Consider the following 14,861-nt stretch of genomic DNA (forward strand, 5'->3'; position numbering starts at 1 on the left):
CAGTAAAGTCAAGTCAGTTCCTTCCTTAGGAGGTCAAAAAGGTAAGATAGTTGCTGGTAAGGCCTCCTCCACCTGGGCGGGCAGCCAGGCAGACCTGGATGCACAAGAGGAGGAGCAGACTACAGTCATGATCTGGGCATCACCAAGACCTAGTAGTAGGGAGAGAGAGAGTAGTCATATTTTTTTCATTTTGGCAAGATTACTGAAGATTGGCTAGTGGGGAATGTAAGGAGTAATTGAAACTGACTTCTAGTTGCAAATCATAGCCATGAAAGTGAAACCAAAAGTTTTCACTATTATAACAAAATTGAAACTGAAATTAACTAAATATCTAGGGCTGTGAGATGGTGAAACTTCACAAAAACTATCCTCTAAAATCCTGGACATCAGAAAAAAAAAATTGACTCTCATAGACACTGTTTCTATTTCTAATTTTTAAAATTATTTTGTGAGTGCTTGTGTAAATGAAAGCCCCCCCCCCCCCCCCCCCGTGTAGGTCAGAAGACAACTTGCAAGAGTTGTGGGTTCCAGGAATAGAAACAGGGGTCATGAAGCTTAGCAACAGTTGTTGCTTTCACCCACGGAGTCAACTCCACAGACTCACTAAATATTCTAAATAGCCTTTGGGAAGTCACAGTACTGACCCAAACAACTAACGATTAAGTTTAAAAGAAAAATAAAAGACTGGTCAATGAAGACACAAATTCAGTGGTAGTTTTATTGTATATGAACCTTTTTTGTTTATTTGTTTCTTTATTTTTCGAGACAGGGTTTCTCTGTATAGCCCTGGCTGTCCTGGAACTCACTTTGTAGACCAGGCCTGCCTCTGCCTCCTGGGATTAAAGTGCTGGGATTAAAGGCGTGCACCACCACGTCCGGTTATGAACCATGTTTTACAAAGAAAAAAATTGAGGGAGCCAAGGGGCGATTTACTAGAAAGCATTTAACGAAAGGGAATAGAGCTGCAACTGACCTGTGGCCTGCTGTCCTGGGCAAAGGGCCAACCCCTTGACCCTCACCAAAGAGGCTAGTCACCCGTCTAGACCAAGGCATGACAGGGCCTCCCTGTCCTGCAGCCAAATCGCCAGCTGCCGGCCCTGCCCACTGTCAATTTAGCCAATCCTGAGCCGAGGACAGGAAAGGCTCCGCCCAACGAGCTGGTGAGGTCGCCTCCTAGAGGCAACCCCGCAACTCGCGGCCCCTAGATGGCCCTAGGGTCGCAGGGGTTATGGGCACCTCGGAGGCTGCACCGCCGCCTTTCGCGCGCGTCGCCCCCGCGCTCTTCATCGGGAATGCGCGAGCCGCGGGTGCGACGGAGCTGCTGGTGCGCGCGGGCATCACTTTGTGCGTCAATGTCTCCCGCCAGCAGCCCGGGCCGCGCGCGCCCGGAGTGGCGGAACTACGCGTACCCGTGTTCGACGACCCAGCTGAGGACCTGCTGACACACCTGGAGCCCACCTGTGCCGCCATGGAAGCCGCGGTGCGCGACGGCGGCTCCTGTCTCGTGTACTGCAAGAACGGCCGCAGTCGCTCAGCCGCCGTCTGCACCGCCTACCTAATGCGGCACCGCGGCCACAGCCTGGATCGCGCCTTCCAGGTGCGAGCGTCCAGGGGCGGGTCTTCCGGGGCGGGTTCCAAGTGGTTCTTCCGGGGCGGGCTCCACCCTTCACACGCGGGGCGGAGCCTCTGCACCCTGTACTGTCCATCGAGTCTCTCACCGCAGCTCTCTTGATTACAGATGGTGAAGAGCGCCCGCCCGGTAGCCGAGCCCAATTTGGGGTTCTGGGCTCAGCTGCAGAAGTACGAGCAGACCCTTCAGGCCCAGGCCATCCTGCCCCGGGAGCCCATTGATCCGGAGTAAGCCGACTGTTCGGCTGCTGGGTGACCAAGCGTCTATACTGAAAGGAAGTGTCCCTTCCCTCCTTTTTCTATTAGGCAGCTGGCTTTGGGTGTTGCCCCATCTTGATGGTAGTACAGGAACGTCTACTGAGTAGGAGGACTTCGTTTATTCATCATGTTTGGACCAAATCCAAACCAGCACGTTTTAGGTAGAGAAATTGAGTGAAGGATAGTCTGGGAAGCCTACGAACGGTTGATAGCGAGTGATAGATCAGAGTCCTAGCTGCCTACTCCAAGGGAGTGCCTGGGTTTGTAGGCAGAACCTATCTGTCTCCTGAACTTCTGGTCCCTTAGAAATGAACATAGAGTCTCCCAGCAGGAGCTCATGGGCCCACCTTTGGCTTACAGCTGCTGTGCCATGGAAGGGAGGCCGTGCAGACTGCAGCTGAGCGACTGCGGCCGCCTACCTCCCACCTCGTTTCTTAACCTGTATCAACATCAACGCCTGACCTAGCGTTGCCAAGCTACCATTATGTCCTGTGCGCTATCTTCCCCAGCTGGTTGGCAGGCCCATCAGTTGCCACCTTGTGTTGATTGCTCTTGTAGTTCAGACACAGCCTCTCTTAGACATCTGCTTCCATCAGAGCCCTGCAAATGTAGCCACGATTTAAAGTAGTAGTGGGTGGAAAACAAAGAACCTGGGCTCCGTGTGTAAATTACAGAGGTGTGTCCACTGGTTGTTTAATCGGTGAATAAATAAGTGAATAAAACCCCCGAGTTGCTCTTTATGGTTTCCCTGTTCTACTCCCTGTTCCTGTGGAGCCTGAGCGGTTAGTCAGCATCAACTTCTTGCAGGTCATAGTCTGTCACCACCCAACACCCTGTTTTGTCCCCTGAAGAGCCTAAAGGGTTTGGTCATATCTGCTTCTATGTGTAAAGACATATTGGGTCCTCAGGTGGAGGGCTCTCCCTTAGAATAAAGAATAAAGGCATCTTACTTAGCAGAACTCAATGTTAAGGGGATGTGAGGTACACAGTTTGTGGTCAAGACTTGTACGTCTTGTGGGGAGCACCAGTCCTATAGGAGTGAATGGATGGCACTATCCATTTCAGGACTGCTGCACTCGCTAGCTGATCTGACCACTGAGCTTCCTCTCCCAAGTCCCTTAAAGGAACCATTGCTACTGTCCCCATTCCGCCATTGAGGCTGCAGTGACTTGCAGAGAACAGGGCCTCATGCCCAGGTTTGCACCCAGATTGTTTAGCTGATCCCTGCTCACACCACCTTCCAAGAGGCCACTGCCCTTCCATTGGGGTAGGGCATATCTCCTGTCCTACTAACTTGACTAGAGTAAGTCACTTAAAAGTGACAAAAGTATAGGGACATAATGACCAGGTTGAAAGTTATCTGTGGGGTGAATCCAGAACTTTTTACTTCCACCAGCTCAGTTTGTGGAGCAATTTCAGCTGTAGTTTTGGCCAGACCAAGCTCTTGTACGGTTCTGCCTCAGGGACTCCAGGACCCCGCTCTATAAACACTTCTTCAGGGGGGCCTTGGGTGTTAACACTGACTGTAACCACAAGGGGGCTCTCCAGGTAACTTATCAGTGTTAAGAGGACAGGTTCTTGGGCTGGGCACCATGATGGTGAAGGCATTTGGAGGCTTGGAGTTTGAAGTCTACTGACTCCACAGTGCAAAATGTCCTCTTAGTCACAAAAGAGCCGTGTTGGCTCCTTATAAAAATATGGGGTGGCAGCACACCCAGTCCGTCTGTAGAAGTGGAATAGCTGGGCCAAGGCTGTCTCATATAACAACTTCTGTTTCCAGAAGGAAGTATCACCAAGACAGAAATGATAAGACCCCCAACCTCTGGGGGTACAACTTGAGACTGGGCTGGGGGACCCCTACAATCTACATCATTTGGACAAAAGAAACCCAGGCCAACAGGACAGTCCAATTGAGTTGAGAATCTGAGAATCCCTTCGTAGATAATCTTGTGGACAGGCCACTGGACACCTGAAAGTAGTGATAACCTTAACTCTGGGTCCCTTTACTCTTTTTAACCCAGCTGGCTGCACCCACTCCGTATACAGCCAAGGATGACTGGGAACTATTGATGCTTTTGTCTCCGCCTCCCAAGTGCTGGAATTCTGAGGGGTTTCCATTGAGCCCGGTCTTCCTCCCTCTTGTCCTTGCCTCTGAATGACAACATGAGCCCTGGAGTTCCTGCAGAATCTGAAATGAGGGCTCCAGGAGTGATCCCAGGTACTGCCAGCTAAGAGGGCGCATGGAGACTTAGCCGTACCTCTCACCTGTGGAAAGAGGGCTGGTTCACTTGACTTGCATTTGGGGAGACTGAATCCAGACAGCTGGGCACTCCCCAGAAGTGACACTTCACCCACACTATCAGAGTAGGAGACAGAATGTGTCTCTCCAGAATATTCCCCCAGTTTTAAAAGTTCCTCTCCCTCAAAATCTGTCCCTCCTCCTACCGATAGACAGCAGATCACCTCTGTCCACACCTTGTATTGGTACTGGTATTGGACAGCTCAACCTTTGAACGGTTTTGTTGTGCTAGCCTAAAATGCCCCTGCAGCTCTGTAGCCCTTACATAGGAGCCTCAAGGCAGAACTGCGTTCATCAGTGTGTCTTCACTCCACACACACCTCAACAACAACAAAAAGTCGATCCTAAAACACGGCCAGTGCTACTGACAGCTTCTCTTTATGCCTAATTTGAATCTAAATAGTCACACCTTTATGGACTATGTACTTGACAGCCGTGCATTTTCCCAAGCCGCTTTGCACCCGATGGCTACTGCCCAGGCCAATTGGAGGACTCTGGCGGAATCGCATCAGGGTAACCACAAGAATCATTCCCGGAGTCTGAGGACCGACTGGAAGAGGTGTCACCTGCGTCCCTGCGAAAGCGACGGTCCCGCCTCCAAGACTACCCCGCAAGCCATAGTTGCAGCGCGCAGGCTGAAGATGCCCAGCCTTCCCCAGCGTCCTGCCTCGCGTTCTGCTCCGCCGCTCGCGCCGCGTCTCGGTGCACAGGCCCGGGGCCGCACACAGCGCCCCCGGTGGCTGCCGAGCCCAGCCTGAGCGGGGCGGCGCACGGCGCGGGGACGGGCCGGGCGGCTCCCGGCGCGACTTCCTGTTGTGCCCGCGCCCGGCCGCCACCGCCGCCGCCGCCGCCGCCACCACCACCGCCACCGCCACCGCCACCGCCGCCCGGGCCCCTCGCCCACTGACCGCGGCCTACAGTGGCCGCCGCCCATGGATTTCACCTAGCGCCGGTGGTCATGGCGGCGCAGTGCTGCTGCCGCAAGGCGCCCGGCGCCGAAGCCGCGCCCGCCCGCCCGCCGCCGGAGCCGCCGCCCGCCCTGGACGTGGCCTCGGCCTCCAGCGCGCAGCTCTTCCGCCTCCGCCACCTGCAGCTGGGCCTGGAGCTGCGGCCCGAGGCGCGTGAGCTGGCCGGCTGCCTGGTGCTGGAACTGTGCGCGCTGCGGCCCGCGCCCCGCGCGCTCGTGCTCGACGCGCACCCGGCCTTGCGCCTACACTCGGTCTCGTTTCGCCGCGCCTCCGCCGTCTCCGAGTCGCCGTGCACCTTCGCCTTCCCTGCCCCGGGGTCGGGGCCCCCGCTGCCCGGCTTCGCCGATGCGCCTGGAGCGGAGTCTGCCAGCTGCCCGCTGGCCTTCAGGCTGGACCCGTTCACCGACTATGGCTCCTCTCTGACCGTCACACTGCCTCCCGAGGTGCAGGCGCACCAGCCCTTCCAGGTCATCCTACGCTACACCTCGACCGACGCCCCGGCCGTGAGTCCCGCCCGGGTGGGCTTCTGGATTGTGGGCGGTCAGCGGGGTTTTGAAGGCACCCCTCGTTCATTTCACTGCTGGGCCAGCTGCACCCTGCCCCTGGGACACCTGCAGAGGGCGAGGGGCAGCCTGGACCAAGAGTCTGTCTGCCCTAGGTGGCATATTGCCTACAAGTTCTTCGAGTAGAGCCCCAGGTCCAGGCCCGGTGGACAGTGGAGATACTCAACAGTGTGTTTCTCAGGGGAAGGGGAGAACGACAACTTCCCGTCTTGTACCAGTATCTGGGTACAAGAGCAGCTTCTGGTGGGGCTCTGCTAAGTCAGCTGTAAGAGCCCAGCATTGAGGGGTGTTCTGAGAGCGCCTGATACAGAAGGGCCACCCTGTGACCTGCACCTTCACAGGGCTTGAGGACACCCGGGTCTGTTCTCTGGAGGTGGAACGAGGGACAGTGGGTGACAGACAAGGCCTTGTGAGCTGTGAGGCGTGGCTTTGGGCTCCCTACACTGTATTGTGACATGCTGGGGCAGGTGTGCTCCACCTCCTAATAGACACACAGGGCTCTGCTCAGGCTTTCCGCACAGAGCACCCACCATCCCACAGGTCCCGATGGAAAAAGCAAAGGATGTAAAGCTAGTGTTGGGGTAGCACAGGGCCAATGGGGTTGCAGAATGGAACAGGACCTTTGACTCCTGAAGCACGGTTCCTCCCTCCAGCTCCCCAGGTAGGAGAGAGTGCTCATGTGACATCTACCATGGATACACAGAGCACAGGCAGCAGCTCTGCAGGGCCCTTGGAAGGTTCATCTGCCCCCACCTGGGGAGCCCAAAGGAACAGGCCAGGAGCCACAAAGGGACAAGTTGACATCTGGGCAGAAAAAGACCAGATGGGATTCACATCTGTGGGCTTCCTGCACTCTTCTCAGGAGTCTTGACTGGGGCCTGCCACCTCTTCCCAGAGTCCCTGCCCCTGCGCCTGTAACTAGTCACCAGGGCTCAGCCCTCTGCTGGCTGTGGTAGGCTGTGGTAGTGTGAAGCCTCTGCAGATGTTAGGCCTACTGCTTAGCATGCCAGGTGAAGACTGATGAGGGAGGCACTTCCTGGCTGCCACTTGTGGATGTGTGCTGTGTGTGTTTGTTCTGCCATTAACAGCAGAGGGATGGGAATGGACCTTTCATTGTTGCACTAGATGGGGGGGGTGGGGGGGCGTGGGCTGATGTATGGGGGCTGTGGTTGCTCTGGACAGGGAAAGCTGCAGGGTCCTCAGAGTCTGGGTGGCTCCAGGGTAACATAACAATGCTGACCCATGGAAGCAGATTGGCCTCTAACCTCAGGCACCTACTGTTGCACATGAGCATTGAGAAGCTCAGCACTCAGATCCCCGTCTGCCCTGTGCCTAGTGAGGATGCAGAGGGAGCCATCTAGGTTTCCCAGGCCCCTGACAGTGGATCCGACTCTAGGGGCCGCAGTTTGGAGGTGCTTCAGAGTCTAGGGCTCCTCTGCACCCCAGGCCTTCATTCCCACCCCAACAAGAACAGTTTTTTTTTCTTGCTCTACAGAATCTGAAGTCAGTTAACCCATTGCTTATCCACCAGCCCATCAGCTGCCATGCTCTGGGGCAGGCGACTCTCACCTTTAGGGTAGTATTATTGGTGTCTGGAAAGGCACCTTGCCTGCTGGAGCCAAGGCATGGTGGTGGAGGTATAGGGTAAAAAGTAGGTGGCGCCTGAGGGTTCAGTGGAAGGGGAGATGGAAACACCATCGCTGAAGTATAGGTGGTATGAGAAGGGAGAGACTGAAGGGCATTTGGAAGCCTGTCCTCCCTGAGTGGACCAGGAACCCACTGGCAACAGGATCTACTGCAGGAACACTCCTCCATTCAGGTCCCTGGGTCCCAGACCTCTGGAGGCTGCATTTAACTAGCTCTCCAAAAAAAAGAAAAGAAAAGAAAAGAAAAGAAAAGAAAAGAAAAGAAAAGAAAAGAAAAGAAAAGAAAAGAAGAGAAAAGAAAAGAAGAGAAAAGACACATCAGCAGGTTTGCTGTTGGTGCAGACAGTGCTGGGAAGAGCTCCAGGAATGCTAGCAGACACCTGACCAGCTCTCCATGGCGAGCAGCCCACCCAAGTTTGTGACCCAGTGACAGGCAGCCTCCTGGGTGTGGAGTCTGTGGGGAAGGTATCAGACTCTGGATCTGTTGGGGTGGGAATCTCCCCCAGATCTGGGCTCTGTGGAGTAGGCACACCCCCAGGTCTGTGAGGCAAGGCATTACTCCCCAGTCTTTCTTTTTTTTTTTTTTCAAGACAGGGTTTCTCTGTGTAGCCCTGGCTGTCCTGGAACTCACTCTGTAGACCAGGCTGGCCTCGAACTCAGAAATCTGCCTGCCTTTGCCTCCTGAGTGCTGGGATTAAAGGCGTGCGCCACCACGTGCAGCTATTATTCCCCAGTCTTGAGTCTTGGGAGAAGGCATGTCTAGGGCCTATGCAGACAGCTCCCCAGATCCTAGGTTCTGTGTCATAGTCCTCCCCACTCCTGCCCCAGGTCTGGGGTCTGTGGGGACAGGCATTCCCACACAGCTTTGGGGTCTGAAAGCAGGCATCCTGTCTGGGATCTATTGGATGAATAGCTCCCACACACACAAGGTCTGGGGTCTGGGGGGCAAGCAACCCCACCACACACTACCACCCCTCCTCTGGGGTCTGGAGGTATCAGCATGATGACAGTCAGTCTTGGAGACACACATTTGTCCACTCAGAGAAGTATTCAGGTGTTTTCTATCTATGGCACCTAAAAGGATCCATGGGCCCTTGATAACCAAAGTAAAAAAGTCACTTTGTTTCAGCAATCCTATAGTGCTAGTAGAGAGCAGTGTGGGGGCAGACATTGCTTTGTGGCAGAAGCGCCTCTGTGAGGGCGGGACCTGACCTGGTCATCTGAAGATTCAGAATGTCTCAACAGCTACGGCTGGGAAAGAGGTTGGCTAGGCCAGCGACCTTGGCCCTGAGAGGGCAGGCTGAAGGAGGGTGGGAGTGGTGGCAGGGAGAAATCACTGGGAATTGCTCTTTGCTGCAGCCCTTCCTTCTAGGCTCTGGCCTCAGAGACCCTCCCCTTGACACTCCTGTCACATCAGAGCATATCTAGTCTCTGTTCTGCCCCCACAGATTGGCCAGCACCAGGGCTGACTCCCTCTACACCGATGTAAGGAAGCTCCGGGCTCCCATAGTTCCCTGTATTCAACCCCAGGTGTTCTGACCATCCCTCCGTGTCCCTTTGGAAGTTCAGTTCATACCATGGTGGGCATTTTCCTATTTCCCCAGGCAGCACGATATTATGGGTGGGCCAGCTCCAAACATGTGACCTCCTGTCTGGAACAAGGCTGGCATCAGACACACACAAACTGGATTGACAGTTCCTGCAAGGGGAGGGGAGTGAGTGTGCCAGGTGGGCAGGTGATGGTTGCAGGAACAGATGTGGGCCTGTAACAAAACAGCAAGGGCCCTTCCTAACACCTTGTCCCCAGGTTCTGCATCTAAAGCCCTGGATTAGGTGACAGTATCTGCCTGTGTTTCATCTTGCCTACAGATCTGGTGGCTGGACCCGGAGCTGACCTATGGCAATGCCAAGCCATTCGTCTTCACCCAGGGACACTCTGTGTGCAACCGCTCCTTCTTCCCGTGCTTCGATACGCCGGCGGTCAAGTGCACCTACTCAGCCGTTGTCAAGGTCAGGACCACGGCTGGGGTTGTTTCTGCCTCCTTTGGCCATTGTCCGGGGCTGGAGCTTATAGCAGGCCTGCAGATGGGCTCTGGCCACCTACTTCTGTACTCCTCTTGCCTGTCTAGACTGGGATCCCAGCTGCTTAGTGGGACAGTCATGCAGAGAATCAAAGACAGGCTTTATGGAGGCCAGGTGAAGGGACCAAGGTACAGCACTGAGCAAGAGATGCTGCCTGATATTTGGTTTCCAAGACCTCTAGACCTTCAGGAACTTGGGGGATGTTCTTGAGTTATAGCCAAAGCATGGCAGCCTTCAACTGGAGCAGATTTAAGGCTCTAGTGTGTGGTCCTCTCGAGGGGACAGGGTTCCTTAACCCAACCTGTGAGACTATCTGATAAGAATCTGAGGACTTCCTCCTGGATATGGATGGAGTTCGCTGACCTGGTTGCGGTGGTCACTCCTGGGGGATGGAGGGCTCCCTGATGGGACCATAAGGTCCCCTGTTACAGACAAGGGGGTCCTCTGACCTGAGTTGTGGAGTCCCTGACTAAAAGTGTGGCTCCCTTTCCTGGGAGGTGGTTGTGTGGTAGAGTGCCAATCCTTAGCCTAGCCCATTGCAGGCCCCCTTAGGGGTACAGGTGCTGATGAGTGCAACCCAGAGCGTGTACGTGGAAGAGGAAGGCCTCTACCACTTCCACATGGAGCACCCAGTACCCGCCTACCTCGTAGCCCTTGTGGCCGGAGACCTCAAGCCAGCAGACATTGGGCCCAGGTAAGGCCCCTCTGCATCCTGCTACACTGTTCTGGGCCCCTGAGCCTCAGGAAGGGCCCAGAAGGCTACAGACCATGCACATGCCTACTGTGCCTCTGCACCCACTGTCCTCAGACATAAACTAACTGACCCATCCAGTGCCCTGCCTAGCAGTCGGTCAGCACTCCCGGGGCTACCACACAACCAGCTGTGCCCTCCTATCCTTCCCAGTTCCTTCATTTCATTAACAAAAGGATCAGAATTCACCTTGGGTTCCTTAAGTAGTTCCCCTACCTGTTGTGTGAAGGAGACCATCCAGGGAGCAGGGCCAGGCAAGGCAGAGGGAGATTCACGGGATAAGTAAGGTCGGGGCTTTTCAGCCTCAGTCCACCTTCTCTGCCTTGTGACAGGAGCCGTGTGTGGGCTGAGCCATGCCTCCTGCCCACAGCCACCAGCAAGCTATCAGGTGCAGTGGAACAGTGGCTGAGTGCAGCAGAGCGATTATATGGACCATACATGTGGGGCAGGTATGTCTGTCTGTGGGGCAGGTATGTCTGTCCACTCTTTTTCCTGGCTGACTATATTCTTTCCCCCAAAGAAAGACATAGGGCTAGATTGGGACTTCTTTGAGTTCCCTGTCCTCTGTCTCCTGGAGAGGAAGGGGACTGCAGGGCTGGGCTGCCATCCCAGGTGAAGCATACATGTGTGGGTTTGGTGAGCCATGGTCAGAGCCCTTCCATTCCTTACCCTGCACCTATGGGCACAGATATGACATCGTCTTCCTGCCGCCCTCCTTCCCCATCGTGGCCATGGAGAACCCCTGCCTCACCTTCATCATCTCCTCCATCCTTGAGAGTGACGAGTTCCTGGTGATTGATGTCATCCATGAGGTAGCCCACAGCTGGTTCGGCAATGCTGTCACCAACGCTACTTGGGAGGAGATGTGGCTGAGTGAGGGCCTGGCCACCTATGCACAGCGCCGCATCACCACGGAGACCTATGGTATTGTCTGGGGCAGCTATGGCAGGGGTAGAGGCCTTGAGCCCTCTTAGGCACCAATTGCAAGGGGCACAGAGCCCTGCCTAGCCTCCAGCTTGACAGCACCTAGCCGTGTCAGGGGTTGGGTGGTGGGTAGAGAGTGGCAACCCCACTGTAGGGCCTCCAGCCTCCCTGACCTCTGCCTTTACTCTGACTCCACTCAGGGGCTGCCTTCACCTGCCTAGAGACAGCCTTCCGCTTGGATGCCCTGCATAGGCAGATGCGGCTTCTTGGGGAAGATAGTCCGGTTAGCAAGTTGCAGGTCAAGCTAGAACCAGGTACTCTCCACTCCAGAATCTCCCTGGGAACCCATGCATGGCATCCCCAGGCCCTCCTTTCCTGCTGTTCACTGCCTTGCCAGGGCTTCTCTACCTCACCATGCCAGAATTCCTTCCAAGGCCAGCCTGGCTGTCCATAGTGCCCGGGGAAAACCTCTCGGGTGCCTCCTCCTACCACAGTCCCACAGGGTCTGAGAACTGGTTTCCATGGAGTAGAGCAAACTCCATCTGTGTACCCAGGATGTCGATACTCATGTCAGGGACTGTGGCCCTGCCCGTTGTTGCAAGCTCCTCAGTTCTAGACTACCGCCCCAGCCCCGCCATGCAGGACTTGCGTGTCCAGCGGCATCCCAGACAAGGTGTTCCCCTTCAGGCGTGAATCCTAGTCACCTGATGAACCTGTTCACCTATGAGAAGGGCTACTGCTTCGTGTACTACCTGTCCCAGCTCTGTGGCGGTCCCCAGCGCTTTGACGACTTTCTCCGAGTAAGTATCTCGGGCCCACCACCTCGTGTCCAAAACTTCTTCCAACTGGCAGAGTTATCCTTCCCGGAGGAGAAGGGGACCTGGGAGCCAGATTTGGGACATGGCCTGTGGAGGTACTGTCCCCTCCTTCTCCTTACCCTTTCAGCAGGGCCTATGGGTCACCTGGACTGGGATGCACGTCTTTAGAAGATGCCCCATGGTGCCAACCCTGCTCTGCCAGAGCTAGACCTCCCCAGCCTTCCATGCTAAGGTCTTGCCCCTCATCTCACAGGCCTATGTGGAGAAATACAAGTTCACCAGTGTGGTGGCCCAGGACCTGCTGGATTCCTTCCTGAGCTTCTTCCCTGAACTGAAGGAGCAGAGCGTGGACTGCCGGGCAGGTGAGGCTGCCAAGCACCGCTGCACCGTGTGGGGTCTGGGTCAGGATGCTGCGAGAGTAAAGAGGAATCTGTACCTCCAGTCTAAAGGATCATAGCAGGGCGAGAGGGGCAGGGGCTTCCTGGAGGAGGTGGCCCCTGGGCTAAGCAGGCCAAGCTAAGCAGCCAGAAGGGAAGGGTTTCTAAAAGAGCCATGCAAAATTCCTAGAGGAGGATGAGCAAGCAGTTCGCCCTAGAACTGGCTGACCCTGCTTGTGCATAGTAGAGGTCTCCTGGGGATCTGAGGGCCTGGAGACTAAAGGAAGCACTAAAGGAGCTAGCCTTGGAAAAACAGAGTTTGCTAGAGGGCTTCAAAGTCTAGGAATGGTGACCCTAAGTTTTAGAAGGTGTATAAGTGCTCTGTGGGGCTGGTGGGGGTCCTCAGGGCCTGTGTACCTCACGGAACAGGACAGTGCAGAGCCTTCTCCAGCCCAGTGATATATACAGGACAGGCATGTAGCAGGTGGAGATCCATTGGTCACCAACCCAAGCTTTCTGGCCTCCCTGTGCCCTTCAGAGGAGCCCTTTCCAGTGGCTCCAAGGGGAAAGCACAAACTTCTAGGGAACTGCTCATAGTCTTTGAGGACCCTGGGTCCTAGAAGAGATCACCTGCCCAGGGATACCCTTTGGGCTTGGAGTCTCCCTGGCAGGCTGCTCAGGTGGGCCCTCCCCAAACCTAGGCAGGGACCCCAGGCCTGGTCTTCCTGCAGGGCTGGAGTTCGAGCGCTGGCTCAATGCCACAGGCCCACCACTGGCTGAGCCAGACCTGTCACAGGGGTCCAGCCTAACCCGGCCTGTGGAAGCCCTTTTCCAGCTGTGGACTGCAGAGCCCCTGGAGCAGGCGGCAGCTTCAGCCAGTGCCATTGACATCTCCAAATGGAGGACCTTCCAGACAGCACTCTTCCTGGACCGGCTGCTAGATGGATCCCCGTTGCCTCAGGGTGGGTCCCCGCGGTCAACAGGGTAGCCTGGGAAAGGGATGTGGCTCCAGCCCAGCCCTGACCTGCCCACCACCCCACAGAGGTGGTGATGAGCCTGTCCAAGTGCTACTCATCCCTGCTGGACTCCATGAACGCTGAGATCCGCATCCGCTGGCTGCAGATCGTTGTCCGCAATGACTACTATCCTGATCTTCACAGGGTCCGCCGTTTCCTGGAAAGCCAGGTGCAACTACATGCCCGGGCATGACTGGAGGGTGGGACAGCATCCCCACTCCTTGCCCAGCCCTTATAGCCCAAATTCTGAGACAGCCTAGATGGAGAGGGGAGGGTAAGACTGATGGGGGCACTGTAGCATGTGAGTCCAGGCAAAGCCATCCTGAGCATCTGGGGCACATCTGAGATCTGGGTGGTGGAGGGTACGCAGGGAGCCTGCTACCGTGACGCAGTGCCTTCCACAGATGTCGCGCATGTACACCATCCCACTGTACGAGGACCTCTGCACTGGTGCCCTCAAGTCCTTCGCTCTAGAGGTCTTCTACCAAACCCAGGGCCGGCTGCATCCCAACTTGCGCAGAACCATCCAGCAGATCCTGTCCCAGGGGCTAGGCCCCAGTGCGGAGCCGAGTACAGAGCCCAGCACGGACCTGGGCGGTGCTGAGGCAGACACGAACCCAGACTCGCCAGCCCTGCTGCTCGGGGACGAGGCCCCCAGCAGCACCATCTCTCTCAGGGACGTCAATGTGTCTGCCTAGCCTTGATGGTAACTGACCCTCGACCTCCCAGACACCACGATTGTGCCTTTTGTGGTCCGGGCCGCCATGACTGCGCCTTGGCTCTGGCCACGAGCTCTGCCCGGGACCATAACCCCTCCCATTGGCTCCAGGCCAGGGGCATAGGGAAAAGGAACTGTATTCATTGATGCTCGTGGACCAGGGCCCACCCTGTCCCTGCTCTCTTGCACTGCAGGCCCCAGGGATGGCCTATACACACTATGCCTCCTGTTTCAACACTGACAGCCATGCCTCACCCTGGAAGCCAGCATCTGCTGACACTGCCCTGGGGACAGTGACCCCAGCGGTCCCACAGCAACAACCACAATGTGCCTTAACGTGTGCCAGAGACCCAGAATGCACGGTCCTGGAAATGTGCTTTCCTGCAGAGCCCTGTGTCTGGCCCCTGGGCTGGATGGAAAGCCTTGCTTTAGGGACAGAAGACAGAGGGGCAAGGACACAGGCATTCCATCAGTGTGGGGGCAGGAGACAGAGGAAGAGACTAGACCTCTCAAGCAGGCCTGTCTCTGTACTAGTCCAAGCCCCCAGAGGTACAGGGAAGAATGGCCTATCCTTGTGGCGACCTGTGTACCATTGGTGCTCTCTGTGCCTGTCTGCTAGGAGAGACCCCAGGCTGTGACTTCAGCCTGGAACTGCAACAGGAACCATGGTGACTGTCCCATTAAATCTCCACTCTGCAGATCTGACCTCCCTTCCTGTCTGTCACTACCCTGTCTTTTGCACCTACCCAGCTGCCAGGGGTAGGGCTGGAAGAGATGAGAACGGGTCACAGAATCATGGTCATAGCCTGTCC

At 55.9% G+C, this 14,861-nt stretch overlaps 2 protein-coding genes and 1 long non-coding RNA gene across 8 annotated transcripts; 2 read left to right on the top strand and 1 right to left on the bottom strand.

Annotated features, from left to right (window-relative positions):
- Positions 1 to 1,162: 1,162 nt before the first annotated feature.
- Positions 1,163 to 2,794, top strand: Dusp28 (dual specificity phosphatase 28). The gene is made up of 2 exons (NM_175118.3): positions 1,163 to 1,597; positions 1,739 to 2,794. Exons 1-2 carry the CDS (start codon positions 1,229 to 1,231, stop codon positions 1,859 to 1,861), a joined length of 492 nt encoding a protein of 163 aa, NP_780327.1. The 5' UTR covers positions 1,163 to 1,228; the 3' UTR covers positions 1,862 to 2,794.
- 5033417F24Rik (RIKEN cDNA 5033417F24 gene) lies at positions 2,552 to 4,938 on the bottom strand. 2 transcript variants are annotated; one of them, NR_138578.1, is made up of 2 exons: positions 4,753 to 4,938; positions 2,552 to 4,152 (listed from the first exon to the last, which is right to left on the bottom strand). It is a non-coding gene; the product is annotated as an RIKEN cDNA 5033417F24 gene (long non-coding RNA). The 2 variants fall into 2 exon arrangements; NR_138577.1 differs by having other exon boundaries at positions 4,596 to 4,863.
- On the top strand, positions 4,551 to 14,759 carry Rnpepl1 (arginyl aminopeptidase (aminopeptidase B)-like 1). 5 transcript variants are annotated; one of them, NM_181405.4, is made up of 11 exons: positions 4,999 to 5,657; positions 9,233 to 9,373; positions 9,988 to 10,139; positions 10,529 to 10,645; positions 10,885 to 11,120; positions 11,321 to 11,434; positions 11,808 to 11,920; positions 12,192 to 12,300; positions 13,047 to 13,277; positions 13,358 to 13,500; positions 13,736 to 14,759. In NM_181405.4, the coding sequence occupies exons 1-11, from the start codon at positions 5,145 to 5,147 to the stop codon at positions 14,027 to 14,029; spliced, it is 2,163 nt and encodes a 720-aa protein (NP_852070.3). In that variant the 5' UTR covers positions 4,999 to 5,144; the 3' UTR covers positions 14,030 to 14,759. The 5 variants fall into 5 exon arrangements, with proteins under 5 accessions (XP_011246195.1, NP_852070.3, XP_011246196.1 ...); XM_011247894.3 differs by lacking the exon at positions 4,999 to 5,657 and adding an exon at positions 5,710 to 6,378 and having other exon boundaries at positions 13,736 to 14,754; XM_011247895.3 differs by lacking the exon at positions 4,999 to 5,657 and adding an exon at positions 6,399 to 7,828 and having other exon boundaries at positions 13,736 to 14,754.
- Positions 14,760 to 14,861: the final 102 nt, after the last annotated feature.

Source organism: Mus musculus, chromosome 1 (assembly GCF_000001635.26).
Source record: "Mus musculus strain C57BL/6J chromosome 1, GRCm38.p6 C57BL/6J".
Lineage (NCBI taxonomy): Eukaryota > Metazoa > Chordata > Mammalia > Rodentia > Muridae > Mus > Mus musculus.

What these genes read in the sequence shown, in the direction of transcription:
- Dusp28 (NM_175118.3), top strand. Translation starts at nt 1,229, where the DNA reads ATGGGCACCTCGGAGGCTGCACCGCCGCCTTTCGCGCGCGTCGCCCCC. An exon ending in GCCTGGATCGCGCCTTCCAG is followed by an intron (nt 1,598 to 1,738) that starts GTGCGAGCGTCC and finishes TCTTGATTACAG; the next exon opens with ATGGTGAAGAGCGCCCGCCC.
- Rnpepl1 (NM_181405.4), top strand. Translation starts at nt 5,145, where the DNA reads ATGGCGGCGCAGTGCTGCTGCCGCAAGGCGCCCGGCGCCGAAGCCGCG. An exon ending in CCAGCAGACATTGGGCCCAG is followed by an intron (nt 10,140 to 10,528) that starts GTAAGGCCCCTC and finishes GCCTTGTGACAG; the next exon opens with GAGCCGTGTGTGGGCTGAGC. An exon ending in TGGATCCCCGTTGCCTCAGG is followed by an intron (nt 13,278 to 13,357) that starts GTGGGTCCCCGC and finishes ACCACCCCACAG; the next exon opens with AGGTGGTGATGAGCCTGTCC.